Source organism: Gossypium arboreum, chromosome 12 (genome assembly GCF_025698485.1).
Source record: "Gossypium arboreum isolate Shixiya-1 chromosome 12, ASM2569848v2, whole genome shotgun sequence".
Lineage (NCBI taxonomy): Eukaryota > Viridiplantae > Streptophyta > Magnoliopsida > Malvales > Malvaceae > Gossypium > Gossypium arboreum.
In genome coordinates, this window is record NC_069081.1 from 8,939,621 (window position 1) to 8,954,180 (window position 14,560).

The 14,560-nt window shown below is 34.3% G+C and overlaps 1 protein-coding gene across 7 annotated transcripts in view; it reads right to left on the reverse strand.

Moving 5' to 3' along the window:
- Positions 1-10,471: 10,471 nt before the first annotated feature.
- The window catches only part of LOC108479154 (ABC transporter C family member 12-like), a 29,408-nt gene continuing 25,319 nt past the window's right edge, over positions 10,472-14,560 (reverse strand). For 6 of the 7 annotated variants that reach the window (XM_053023427.1, XM_053023426.1, XM_017781583.2 and 3 more), the window contains 6 exons: positions 14,091-14,271; positions 13,401-13,724; positions 12,182-12,938; positions 11,916-12,037; positions 11,464-11,709; positions 10,472-11,206 (listed from right to left, as the gene is read on the reverse strand). In XM_053023427.1, the coding sequence (XP_052879387.1) occupies positions 10,916-11,206; positions 11,464-11,709; positions 11,916-12,037; positions 12,182-12,938; positions 13,401-13,724; positions 14,091-14,271 (1,921 nt within the window). In that variant the 3' untranslated portion in view covers positions 10,472-10,915. Of the gene's footprint in view, positions 11,207-11,336; positions 11,374-11,463; positions 11,710-11,915; positions 12,038-12,181; positions 12,939-13,400; positions 13,725-14,090; positions 14,272-14,560 lie in introns of all 7 variants that reach the window. The other variant, XM_017781582.2, reaches the window with a different exon arrangement.

Genomic DNA, 14,560 nt, shown 5'->3' on the forward strand with positions numbered 1-14,560 from the left:
TTCAACTTTTCAAGTGACATAAGCTCGTGTGAACAGGCTGTGTGCCCTACACGGCATTAGACATGCCCATGTGTCTAAGCCATGGCAAAACAGGGCATACATACTGACTTGTCCACACGGCCACAAGACACGCCAGTGTACCAGGCCGTGTGAAAATTAGGGAGGCTACTAACTTAAGTCACATGGCTGACCACAAGCCCGTGTGCCAGCTCGTGTACCACACACAACTGATAGACACGCCTGTGCGTCTAGGCCGTGTCACAACTGTAGGGTATACTGACTTTAATTTGTAGGGTACCCCAGGGGACACACGGCCATGTAAAATGGCCATGTGTTACACACGGCTGAGACACATGCCCGTGTGGACAAAAATAGGCTATTTGAAAAGCCAAATTTGCCACCCTAAAACATAAGCATTTACATTCATATTAGACCACAATTATGTAACTCAATTGGCAACCAAAATAACCAATTCAATATACATTATATGCATAACCAAGCTTACCATTTACAAATCCAAATACATATTTAATCACATATACAATTCATTCATCTAGCATCTATATATCAAGACTTCATTTGCATAATTTCATTCAAATATTACCATACCAAAACATACACCATTAAAGACATAAATGAAATCAAAATATGATAACAGAATAAGAAAAATCACATGGCTTGAATTATATACAAATTCATTCTTAAACCATGATACCAAAACATAACTATTATCAACAAACTAGCCTATTCATGCCATATTTACATAAGTTCATAAGTTCAAAATACCAATCGGAAATTGGATAGTGTGACGTGCAACTCCGACTTATCCAAAACGAGCAAGCTAAAGAACCCTATAAGACAGAAAATGAAACAGAGTAAGCTTATAGCTTAGTAAGCCCGTATAATTTAGAATTTAAACTTACCATTTATAAACTATCAAGCAATAATAAAAATGCCAACAATTCAATTTAACCATCACCTAATCACAAGTATCCATCACATGTTAGTCATTTAACAAATACATAAACCTATCTATTAGTACTTTACTTTGCATCAATTTTAAAGTCACATATCAAATATTTAGCACTTATAACCTGTAACATATCCAAATAACCAATATTTAAGCCCGTTGAACCTATTAGAACTTCAAAGGATAATCGAGTGAACAATGTCAGTAATCCGTCAATTTATCATCATACATGCTCTTTCGAGTTATGGTTGGTAAGCTCTTTCGAGCTGAACAGTAAGCTCTATTGAGCTGAAACGGTAAGCTCTATTGAGCTGAAACGGTAAGCTCTATTGAGCTGAATGGTAAGCTTCAATGAGCTGAAACAGTAAGCTCTATTGAGCTGAAACGGTAAGCTCTATTGAGCTAAACGGTAAGCTCCAATGAGGTGAAGTAGTAAGCTCTTACGAGCTAAATCAGTAAGCTCATACGAGCTGTGGTGAGTCCGCAACAAATGCAGGACCTCAACCAATACGATAATCCCAGTAACATGTCACTCGTATCCAATGAATTCATATAGTTCAAATGGGGCTCGGTAACGAATACAATATCTCCTCAATGCATTCATATTTTAAGTATTTCAATTATATATATTCATTTCAACAAATACAAGTATAGAAAATTTCAATTCTAATTATACGAAATTACCTCGTATTTGCTCGTATAACCGTCGTTTACTCGTCTACCTTTCGTTTTCCCTGATATAATTCTGGTATTTGTTTATCTTGATTTATATGATATCAAATTAACTCATTCAAAATTTCATTCAATTCAATTTAGCCTAAACATTCATTTTGGCTAAATTACAAATTTACCCTAGACTTTTGACTACTTTACAATTTAATCCTTAATACATAAAAATGCAAAAATTGCACAATTTTATACCAATCCATGTCTAGCCAAGTTTCCTATATACTACTAGCAGCCCATATCTTTCATTATTTAACACTTTTAACCACTAAATTTTACAATTTCACAATTTAATCCCTATTTTGCATTTTTGTCAAAATCACTTTACAAAACTAGTTCAACTATCATCAAGCTTCCAAAATCTATCATTAAACTTCAAAGAACTCAAGTATTCAACAATGGAACATTTCAAAATCATTCAAAAATTCAAAAATTAAGGTACGGGCTAGTAATATACGAAGCAACGATATCAAAAACATAAAAATCATCAAAAACTGAGTTCAAACTGTACCTCAATCAAGCCAAAAAGGTGTTGAACCCTAATAGCTCTTCCTTGACTTCTTTGTCTTTTTTTTTTTTGGTTATGAAGAAGAAATGTGATGATAAAATAGCTTTTGTTTTATTAAATTAAACTTTATTAACCAAATTACCATTATAACCTTGTTAATATAACTTTAAACATCATTAAAACAATGTCCATAAATGTCCACTTACATTCTAAATGGGATATTTACAATATAAGGACTTCCATATTAATAAACCATAGCTATTTAATACCTTCAAACAATAAAACTCAACTTTTACACGTTACGCGATTTAGTCCTTTTTACCGAATTAAGCATTTAAACGGTGAAATTTCTTGATGAAACTTTCTCATAATTAATCTATTATACTGTAAACCTTATTAAAATAATAAAATAAATATTTTAACTTAGAATTTGTGGTCTCGAAATCACTATTTTGATTTGACCTAAAAATGGACTGTTACAATTACTCATGGCATTTGTGACTACTTATTAAAGTCAATTCACATTGAGGAGCTAAAAAACATATGGCAACACGTTGTGAGAAAAAATAAATCTGACTTTAAAGATCACATTAATGCACTGAATCAAGATAACAAACACGAAGATAAGGATCCCTCAATCTAGGAAAAGCCTCGAGTTGTTTGGTCTGTAGAGGTACATAAGAAGTTTTTTTCAACTGTCAACCAATTGGGTCTTGACAGTGAGTTTTAACCTGTTTATATTAGTGTCTCTTACTATGACACAACATACCAGCTTCATTTTTAATTTTAACTTTTCATTTTCTCTTTATTTAAATGTTTAGAGGATGTTCCAAGGAAAGTTCTTGACCCTATGAATGTTGAAGGCCTTAAAAGGGAAATTGTAGCAAGCCATTTACATGTAATGTCCTTATGAATGTTAGGGCTCATAAGGGAAAATGTAAAAAATGATCTGCTTGTTTTAGTAGAGTGTTTTGTTACCATTTTACTCCTTGTTAGGATTAGCACATTGTTAATAAAGTTATTGCAACTTCAATTCAAGCTTTTGGAAGAGTTAGGCTGGGCCATACACATGGGAGAATTGCATATACTTGAAGTATGAGCTTTCATAAAAGTGTGCAGTATTTAAGCTTACTATCTTATGTTGTCTTGTAGAAATATAAGCTTTACTTAGGACTCAGCAGTGTTGTTGCATTAGGCAGTAAAGATCCGTCTTACTTGCGCATAGGTCCACTGGACGGCTTTGGATATTTTTGCACATTGACTAGACCTGGAAGGATTTCAAATGCCTCTCTGCCATCTTATCAACCAGGTGGAATGTTTGGGAGACTGAACTCCTCAACTACTTTAAGCCTACATGGGATTTCTTTTAGCGTAATTCAACCTGGACATTCTCAAACATCGATCAATCTAATCAATGGTTCTAAGAAGATCCAGCTAATCGTGTACCAACAAACTAGAATCAAAATGGAACTTTGTTTCAAGGGATCCCAACATTGATAGATCTCAATCAACCGTCGTAGAACAAGCCCACCAACGGCTCTGGAGAAAATCGCGTTAATGATCTGAACTTCCAAGATGCCAAAGTGGCTGTTGGTGGCTCCTGTAATACTCTACCTATTTCTTTAGGCAACCCTTTGTTGTTACAATCAAACACACAACAAACGAAACATAATGGTGCATTTGGAAATCAATAATCCCTTAGTACCATCCTTCTTGATCTTTATTCTTTCAAGGCAAAGTCAGCAAATTTGGAGGACTTTAAAGGAGACATCTCCATTGTTGGTCTAAATAATTATATCATTGTGAATATGGATTACGATACAAAGCAACAATGGGGTGACAGCAGACACGGTTACAATGGCAATACGAATCATTCATTCAGCTGAGTGGATACCTAATGACTCAATCAATAAGAAGCCTCCAATATGAAGTATTAGTTATTCTCTGAGTGTTATCATAGTATTTCTAGAGTGGCATAACACAAATTGATGACTGTGATGTGTGCTTGTAATGTAATTGTTGGATGTAAATATAATTATTTTAAAAAAATAAAAACATAATGCTTTTAAAAACATAATTATATTAAAATGTTATTATAAAATAAAAATATAATTATTAAATTATATATTTTTATCAAATTATATTTAATAATTATATTGAAATATGATTAATTAATTTATTTTTATTTTTATTAAATTATATGTATTAAAAATCCAATTAAAATTTAATAACAATAACAATAATAATCTACGTGAAAGAATTCTGTTAAGGGTGCTTTGGTCATTTCAACTCTATTACAGTTCTATTCCATTCCACCCAACCAAACAATTGAATTATTGATTACAACTCTATTCCATTACAGCCCTATTATATTACAACTGTATTCCATTCTAACGAACCAAACGTGGTGTAAGGAATTAAAATTAGGTGGCCCAAAATTAATTTCCTTGAAACAGATTTTTAAAACAAGGTTGGATTTGAAAATAATTTAGAAGATAAGTTTTAATTGAAAATAAGGACCTATTTGAAAAAGGAAGAAACTGGAGGTGGTTAAAGGTGTAATGACCCAATTTTTGAAAATTGGTTGCCTATTTAACAACCCTCATCGTGCCTTTCCTTCTTATTTTCCCTCTTCAATTAAAAATTTCTCAAACACCAAATTAGAGCTTTTCTCTTAGAATTGATTCATCCTTTTTGATTTTCAAGCTTTCCAAACACAAATTTCTCTTTTTATTTCAAAGAATATTCAAGTTTTATTCCTCAATTTCTCTAAAGTTCTTCACACATTCTAGCTCGAATTTGACACATAACTCATCGTTTTCGTTAAATTAAGGTAACATTCTGACTTTTTATGATTAAATAAGCAAGTTATTAGTTAAAGTTTTAATTGATTTAATCAAGATCTCCAAAGATTTAATGAATTTCAACTGATTTTTAGCTTGAAAATGGTAGATCTTGTAATACTAAGCTAAGCTACTATTTTAAAGTGATTTCTAACTCATTTTGATCTAATTAAAAGTTATTTGATCTTAATTTAACCAATCATTAAGGAATTTAAATAAATTGAACGTTTCCCCTTTCAAATGTTCATATAAGCTTGATTTTCCCGAAAAAAATAGATATGTGTAATTAGATAAAATTGATGGTTTAAATATGAAATTAAATGATATTTAGGATGTTTGAAATCGAAATTAAGGCTTAGAAACGAGATTTAAGTGATTAAACATCTATTTTGACAAAACTAGCTAAGTTTTCAGTATTGTGAATATGAGGCTTGGATCTGTGATTTTAGAGTGATTTAGTTGTGTTTGGTGCTGTTTGTAATGCCTTTGAATTGTGTTTTATGTGTATGTAAAGAGCTAACTCAATTGGAAGTCTCTACAAGCAAGAAAGAAGGCAAGTAAAAGCTTATTTGAGTTTTGGCTTTAAAGTAAAGCTTGATCAAGGTGAGTGGTCTGGTGTGCTATGTTTAATGCACAAATCGATGAGCTAAAAGGGGACTTAGGTGGTCTAATCACCTAATCTGAGTCCCAAGAGTAACTGTTCTTACTTGAGCATGATATTTTGCAAATAAAGCCTACATGAGTTGTAATATGCTTAAGTGTGTGATATGATTATATGTGTGTTGAGTATATGTCTAAACATGTCTTGAACAGTTGGTTTTATGCACACACATCTAGTATGAAAGTGTATGTGGCTCAATGAGAAAGCTCTTGCACTTGAAAGTGCCTGATATGAATATGTGAAAAGTGATGTGAATGTGATATATGTGTAAGTGTGCATAAACTAGAAAAAAAATGTGTGAAAAGGATATATTGTCCTTGTGAAAATTTGAAAACATTAGCTATAGTTGGCATGGATTTTATTACTCATTTATATGCTTTGATATTGGGACATGTTTGGAGGGATAAAGAAATGTAGAGCATTGCTCCATTCATTGGGATCTGTCTGTGTGTTGGAGAGTGTTAGCTTAATGCTACACTTACTTGGGACATGTAAGCTCTTTTGAGTCATGGTGTGATGGAGATCTAAGTATCCAATTAGAGGTATTTGTATACATTTTCATATTCACAAGTTGCCAATGTATCAACATGATATGATCTTTGAAAATACTAAGTGATAAATTCCTTTAGCATGCTTATTTTAACTCTTATTTTTGTGATTTGTTGTAGCACTTAAACACTCATTGAGCATGTTTAAGCTCACACTCTTTTTTGTTTATTTTTGCAAAGAAATAACTTGAGTGGAGTAGTGAAGTGAGCAAGCTTGTGATCCTAAGGTAAAGCATCTTGATTGTGCATGTGAGATGGTTTCTTGGTTAATAAGGGATAGTAATGTAGGTGCATATCTGAGGGATTAGAATTTAGTTTTTGTTCTGGTTTGTAAATGAACTTTTCATAGACTGTTTAAAGACTTTTATAATTGGTTTTGGGATGTTTTGATTGCGTGGATTTGTTGCAAGAAGTATGCTAGATGAATGGTTAGGTTATATGTTGGTTGGTGTGCATGTGCTTTAGTGAATTATAGTTAGAAATGATTAAATGACTTGTTGAATGCTTGGACAGATGCAAAAAGACCAAATGGCAAAGTATGTACTTATATTGTACTTTAAATTGCCTTATATGTAAATTTGGTATGTTAAGTAATTGAATTGAGACTTGCGAAAGCATGTTAGAATAAGAGATTGGATTGGATGCCAAAGTATGTTAATGTCTGATCCATGTATGCCATATGACATGTTAGAATAGGTATTTTGGCAAGAAATCATGAAAGGTTATTTGTATTTGAGTTTCAAAGTGTCATATGCTAAAGTTACAAATGTTCTGTAATATACTGCACTTTATCGTTATGACGAGCCTCAACAGCGTTGCAACGAGAACCCATCGTCAGGATGCTGTTATCATGTCTTTGAGACGAGAGCTCCCTTTCAGGGGACGTCATGACGTGATTTTTCAGGTCGTATCAACATGGTTGCTGAATGAACTAAGCATATGTTGTTAACTTTGCAATTAAGTCCTAATTTCTAAGCAATACAAATGGAGGCCTTAAACACCACGAAATGTTTTGAAAATTTACATGACAAGGTTTTGTACGTTGAATTGTAAAATTTTATCTTCAATTTCATAAAAACGTTTACCTGGGTATTTTGTATTATTTACATTTTAGTCCTTAAACTTAATTTTGAAATTGAATGAGTTTTAACTATCGTTTTTAATTGGATTTTTCATATATGGTTTAAAATAAAATTTTCACGGTACTTTTTTGATTAATTTCATGAATTATGAGTATTTGCATATATTTTATAAATTGACATTTTTACCCCTGATATTATTTTGTTGTACTACTATAGATGAAGCATGTTTTAGGCTTTGTATGGTTAAAATTACTCGACTATGCATGTATTTGATTGGTGTGATGGGTGGTTTGTGGTGTGATTGCTCATTGATGATTGGTGATTGGTAATTGGTGATTGGTGATTGGTGATTGGTGATTAGTAAAAAGAGTCATGTAAGTGGCTAATGTGATGTTCCAGGTTCGAGTCGATTCATCTTCTTTGGGTTTGGAGCGCCACAATACTATTTAGATTTATTTGTGTAGAAGTAATTATTAGTTTAAGTTAACCTCCATTGGATAAGACCCTCGAAGTACTCTCAATACTTCATTATACTAACAAACTATATTACAATTTGACTCGTACACTTGTAAACACTGCCTAATTTCCTATCTTTTGTAGCAATATACACACTTTCGATGTTAGCCCGTAGGGAGGCGATCAAATAGCCACTCACACCCAATACTATTCTAGCCTGTTATGCAAGACCAAACCAACAACTTATTAATTTGCTAAATATTGGAAAGAACGGAATAACTTAGCTAGAGTTTGCCTACACAAGACAAGTAAGCATAATAAGAAGTAGGCTGATCAAAACCATAGAGATGTGCAGTTTTAGGTTGGTGACTCAGTTCTTGCTAGATTGCACTTGATTTTGCGCTATATTGGCTTTGACAAGGGGCTTGTGCAACAGTATGAGAGACATTTCAGAGTTCTGAAGAGAGTAGGCAAGTGACCTACAAACTAGAGTTGCCAGCAAAACTAATGTTCATTTTGTGTTCCATGTCAAGATACTTAAGCCTTTTTATGAGGATCAAGAGGATCCAAATCGAGGCATATTTGAATTAGCGCTAATAGGGTAAATGTCTCTTATGATCGTGATGTCAAGTGCATCATGATCGAGTGATCCGGCGGAAGTATTACAGGTGAGGCTTTATGAAAGTTCTAAGAGAAGATAGATCAGTTCCATACCAAGGATGTGACGAAGGCATCGCGAGAACAGGTGAGGGAGAATGTCACGGGTCGTACAAAGGAGTCTACAACTGATGCATACATTTCAGATGCATCATGTTCTCTTGGGGTCATTCGACCCGACAGGACTAACCCATTGCATAGAAAAGACTCAAGGCACATCTACTTGGATCCTAGTTAAAATGTAAACACTTCAGTAAATTGTATTTTACCTGGATAATTATTGTAAATCCTAAAGGATAAATATGTATAGAATTTAAATCTATTAGGACTCTCTTATTGTAGATGGGAACGAATCTCATCCATTGATGTAATTCGATCTGTATCATTAGATCTGGGGGAGCTCAACTATAAATAGAGTCATCCTTCTTCATTTTTAATCACTTCATTCTTGAGTTAAAAAATACTTTGACAACATTTACCCAAACACTTGGTTTGCGCTAAATTTCCTTTAACTTTTCTGTTTGTTCGTGGTTTCTTTCTCTTTCGAGTTTGCTTTTACTTTACTTTAGTGCCTTAGAGAATTTATGCATGAATTCTCAGTTTTTAATAGTAAAGATAACTTAGGCGGATTTGAACCCAAGAAGTTGCCTAAGGCTATGCTGTTTGTTAGACTAAAGTTCTAGCCCTGTGACACTAGCATGTAATATAAACATGTGAACATAGGTACCTCTTTGTCTAGTAATGCCCATAACCACACTAGTCTGCTTCAAGATTGACCTTATAAAAACCAAGTCATACCACGCATGCAGAGGGTTTAGTCTCCTTAACCTGAAATGTGAGATACTTACATATTAAGAAATGTGATACTCATTAGCAACATGTTCATTAGTAGCGAGTCTCTCCATAACAATCTCACATAAGGTGTGCTCAGTTGCCATCTTGTTAGTAGTTTTTTCCTACCAAATTATGTTAAACCGTTAGTAGCTTTCTTTAACTATTGTCGAAACTAACAAATAACGAGTGTTCTTTGACACCCCATTTACACACTCTACAAGGATAGATATCATATACCTATATCATTGGCTTTCATCATATGATTGCACACATTACTTTGATTAAAGGCTTTCCATTAATGTTCATGCTTTTTGGTCCACGCTTTGATAAGGTTTACCCTTTGATAGTATTTGGGATGAATTAACTTATACACTATTCAACATAATAAATTTACAATCCACACACAACATATTCAAATTTATGAAATTAATGGTATGTAACTACATTTACTAGTTGTCACATCAGTTTTTATTCTAGAACCCTATGAAGTTATGGGTGATATGTCAAATATATAATACATGACATGCTTGTGGTTACCCCAAACATTTCCTGAATTTCACATCATAGCCAAAATTCTTGCGACTTCGTCAGATATATCAAACATAACCCCTTAATATTCCGAGCCATATATAATCACATACATGTTAGAAAGAATGCCCAAGCCTCCTCCATCTCTTGCTCTACCAAGGAAAAAGCAGATCAACGTTTTTATTCCAATCCTAAGAAACAACCACCAACAATTTCTTCTTGTACTTACCATAGAATGTGTCGTTTATTTGGACAATGGGTTTAAAGTCTAAAAAACTTCAATAAGCAGCTTGAATGTCTACAATAGACTATAAAATATATGTGTTCCTTCAAAATAAAATTAGTACCAGAATATGTGGAATCATTTCCTTTTCGAATATTATATCGAAAGCATGTTCCTAAGCCATATCTCCCCAACTATGTAGCTAGTTGTACGATACACCCGGTCATCATATAATCACTTTGTAAACTTTTACTTCAACTACCATGCTTTCTTGTATGAGATGGAATAATTATATCTGCTTTGAATCTCGAGAATTAAAACTACAACGGGCATGAGCAGATTTGATTCGAGCAATGCAATGATGGAATCACAGATTAAACTAGAATACAATTTCGAATGATCTTTGGGTACCCTTGTTGCAACGCATGTATGTGGTTTGTTGTATTTGTAAATTTTCCACATATGTTTCTTTTGTATATAGGTTACTCGAATCAACCACATTCATTCCTAGTTATATTTAATGCATTTACATGCATGACCGTTAGCATTGACTCTATGACCTTGAAATCCGATGACTATATAATGTTGTAATCCTCAATTCTTCTCTTCCTAACACTTTTCGATGGAAAAAAGTAGACCAAATGCGAGCTCACCATTGTCATCAATTGAAGGGTAATTCAAATCAAATAATTCGTGAGCATATACGAGAAATTCATGGCCGCAAGTGTGGACACCTAACAATGATTGTGACTCATTCGGATAGAAACTATTGGTTCGTGTTACAACTTAAGATCATTGGTAACTACAGGTCCAACATCAACTTCTTTCTGGGCTTGAGCTTGAGCTTGGGCTCTGGCTTTAGTGAACTCACCGAAGTCATCATATGTGATTTTCTCTATCTCCAGTATCAAGTCTTTGAATATCATTTAGAGAAGAAGTGAGACTAACAGGCAGGGCAGACTGTGCATCAGCAATCCAGTGGGGTGAAGCTTGCCCTCTCTTCTGACCATCTAACCGCATGGCATGTTCCTTACTGAACCCTTTTTCCTCACCTTCAAGAACTAAGCTACGTAAGTATTTGGCATTTGCAGGCCCTGTACACTGAACCATTTTCGAGAATGCGCTTTCTCTGTTAACTAGCAGTTCCTTTGGAGTTTTGTGTTCTAGAACCTGAAAGAGCAACATCAGAAGTTATCTAGTTACCAGTAATGAGTACCTTCGTTTTTATTCCCCAATCCAAAGGCAACTTAATCCAGCACAGTAAATTATATAGTTGGTAAATATTTGCCAAGTCACTCACAGAATGGAGTCAATTCTGCCTTGAAGATATCATATAGCTACAAGCAATATATTAAATGAGATGGAGATTTTGCAGAAAGGAAAAGAAGCCAGAAATATGAAGGAAAAACATAAGTGAGAAGGAGCACCTGACCAGCATCAAGTACAAGAATCCGGTCACAGTCGATGATGGTATTTAGTCTGTGAGCAATAATCAGCATGGTGCAAGATTTGAATTCTTCACGAATGGTTTTCTGGATAAAAGCATCAGTCTTAACATCCACTGCCGCAGTTGCTTCATCAAGAACCAGAATCTTTGACCTTCGCAACAATGCTCGGGCAAGACACAGTAATTGTCTCTGCCCAACACTAAAATTCTCCCCACCCTCCAAAACCTTGAGGCAGACGATGAGAAAATTATTTCAACTGTTGACTTCTTGCTTTGAATAATATATACATAAGTTTCTTCATTCACTAAAGGTTATACATATTAAAGTTTACTTTAAATACCATTAAAAGCTTAATAGACATAGAGTTCAAGCAAATATTTGCAGAAACACTTGATTTCCTTTTTATTTTTTACTATTTTTCTATTTAATACCTCTGCATCCAGACGGAAAGAGTTCCTCAAGATGACATCCTTCAAATGTGCCCTTTCTAAAGCCTCCCAAAGGTCATCATCATTGTGCTCATTAAATGGATCCAAGTTTAATCGCACAGTTCCTGGATAAATTAAAAACGACCATAAAGATGAGAAACTTTAATGTTGGATGATATTCTCTAGCAAATATTGTGCCATAAAAGCACACTAATTTAAAACTTAATACGAGCACTTGGCTGTGAACATTCAAAAGTTAAAGTGATTACCAGAAAAAAGAACAGGGGATTGTGGTATAATACTAAGAACCTTTCGCACGTCTGTCAGTCCAAATCTGGCAAGAACACAACCATCAATCAAGATTCTTCCTTTTTCCAGCTCTACAATCCGAAACAAAGCATTCAGCACGCTGGATTTCCCTGCACCAGTTCTTCCAACTATCCCTAGCTTCTCACTTGGAGAAATAATAAAGGACAATCCACACAAGACCGGTGGAAGTTCAGGTCTATAACGTAGGACAACATCCTCAAATTGAATTGAGCCAGATGATGGCCAACCAGGTGGAGGACGGTGGCTCTCGATTATGTCTGGAGCCTCTGGAGGCAAATTGATATATGTACCCACACGTTCCACAGCATTCAACCTGTTCTCGGCTTTGCTTGCCTGTCTTAAAACACCACTCAGTAGCCTAGTGATATTTAATGTATAACTGAGAAGTAGACCCACTGTTGATGCAAACGCTGCCTTGTTTTCTGCTCTTCCATTCTGCAGAACAGCGATGGTTGCTGTTAACCAAATAATGAGGCCTCCTAGTGTTTCTAATCTTATAGCCAACCAATGATTTGAACTAATATTTGCCAGAGTGAATCTGATATTATTATCCATGGACCTCCCAATAACATTGGCAATCCGATCATAAGCTCTGTATGCACGAATGGATGAAAAGCCATCAAATGCTTCTCTAAATTGAGCATAAACAGGTGAGCTGGTAATAGAATCTAAGCGTTTTACTTCACGAGATGTGCTCTGCAAAAGCAAATGGTCATTGAAATTTGTGAAGAGAATAGCTGTGCTAGAAGAAAGATAATAATCAGCAAAGAATACTTCAGTGTCAAGAAACTAAGGTAGAAAAGAATACTTCAATGTCAAGAAACTAAGGTAGAATACTTGCTTATATACATACTGAACTAGGAAAATAAAATGGCATTTACAGATCACAAATTAAGTGAAAATTATGATGCTGGAAAAAAGTCTCAACTTTCAACCTATGTCATTTGGACATTCATCTTCCCAAAGTACCAGCGTCCAAAAAATACTCAAACATGGTATGAGGCCTGGTCCCCAAAATATATGGAAAAACTTGGAAAAAATTGAGCATGCACATATACGAGGCACACACCCCTGTGTCCAGGTAATATAGGTCTCTGGTAATTAAAACGTATTTTTTTTCTTAAATTTCCATATGTAACTGACAATTGTGTAGCATACCTGATAAAATAGATAGGCTGCATAAAACAAGATGAGAAGTGGCATTATGGCCCAAAATGAAAATATGCTCACGATGCTTATCAGCGTAAAAGTTGAAAGAAGCTGCCACAACTGATTCAAAAACATATCCATAGAAGTGGCAACATTACAATCTATATCACCTAGATCTCTTGAAAACCTATTGATTACTCGCCCAATTGGATTAGTCTGGAAAAACAACATTGGAGCTCTTAGGATGGAATTTAGCATCATATCATGCAATCTTCTGGCTGCACCGAGACTTGAAGTAATAAGCCAAAACGAGTTTGTCAGCGTCACAGTTACCTGAATCCATTAAAATGGTAAGTAACTCATTGTAATAAGCACTAAAATAAAAGATGAAACAGCTAATGCTTTATGAATCAATTTTTGGTTCTGGCAGGAAGACAAACAGACCAGAGAAAATGCGTAACATGTTATGCTGTTAAGACTTCTTGGAATTCTTCACCATATCACTGCATTCATTGCATGTTTTACAGTATACAAAAGTTATGTCCTACAAAATTAGTGCTCATTTAAAAAGAGAACTTGTTCTTTGAATAATCATATTGAAAGCAAAGCCATCGCTTTTAGCTTTCTTGATAAGATAAGCAGAGAATAAATAGATATCAATACAAACCACTTGTTAGATGCAGATAAAGATGCACCAACCTGACTAAATCCTAGAAGCGCATAAATGAGAATGTAAAATTCAGGCTTATAACTCTTTGAAGCACTCCTATCTGTCCAAAAGCGTAACCACATGCTGCTTAAAATTCTAAGAACTTCAGTTGAAAAGTAGAATGTAAAAAGTATCATAACCACCCATAGGCCTCCCATAGCATCCTTATACCTGCAAAACAGTAAAAGAAAATAGGTTCTATGCCTATCTCAAGTTGAATTGATGTGAAGTGCAGTTGATTTACATGTGAATTATGTTAATCATCTAACCTCAAACCAATTGTCAATAGGTGGAGAAACTCGACTCAAACAAAAAATCATAGGAAATCTAATATTTAATTGATGAGAGATAACACCACGTAAAATTGTATCATTTGGTAGCTTAATAGGGGCCTACACATGGACAACCTCATATCTTTCATTTTTAGGGAACCTGTGTTAAGATTTTTTTTTATTTCATT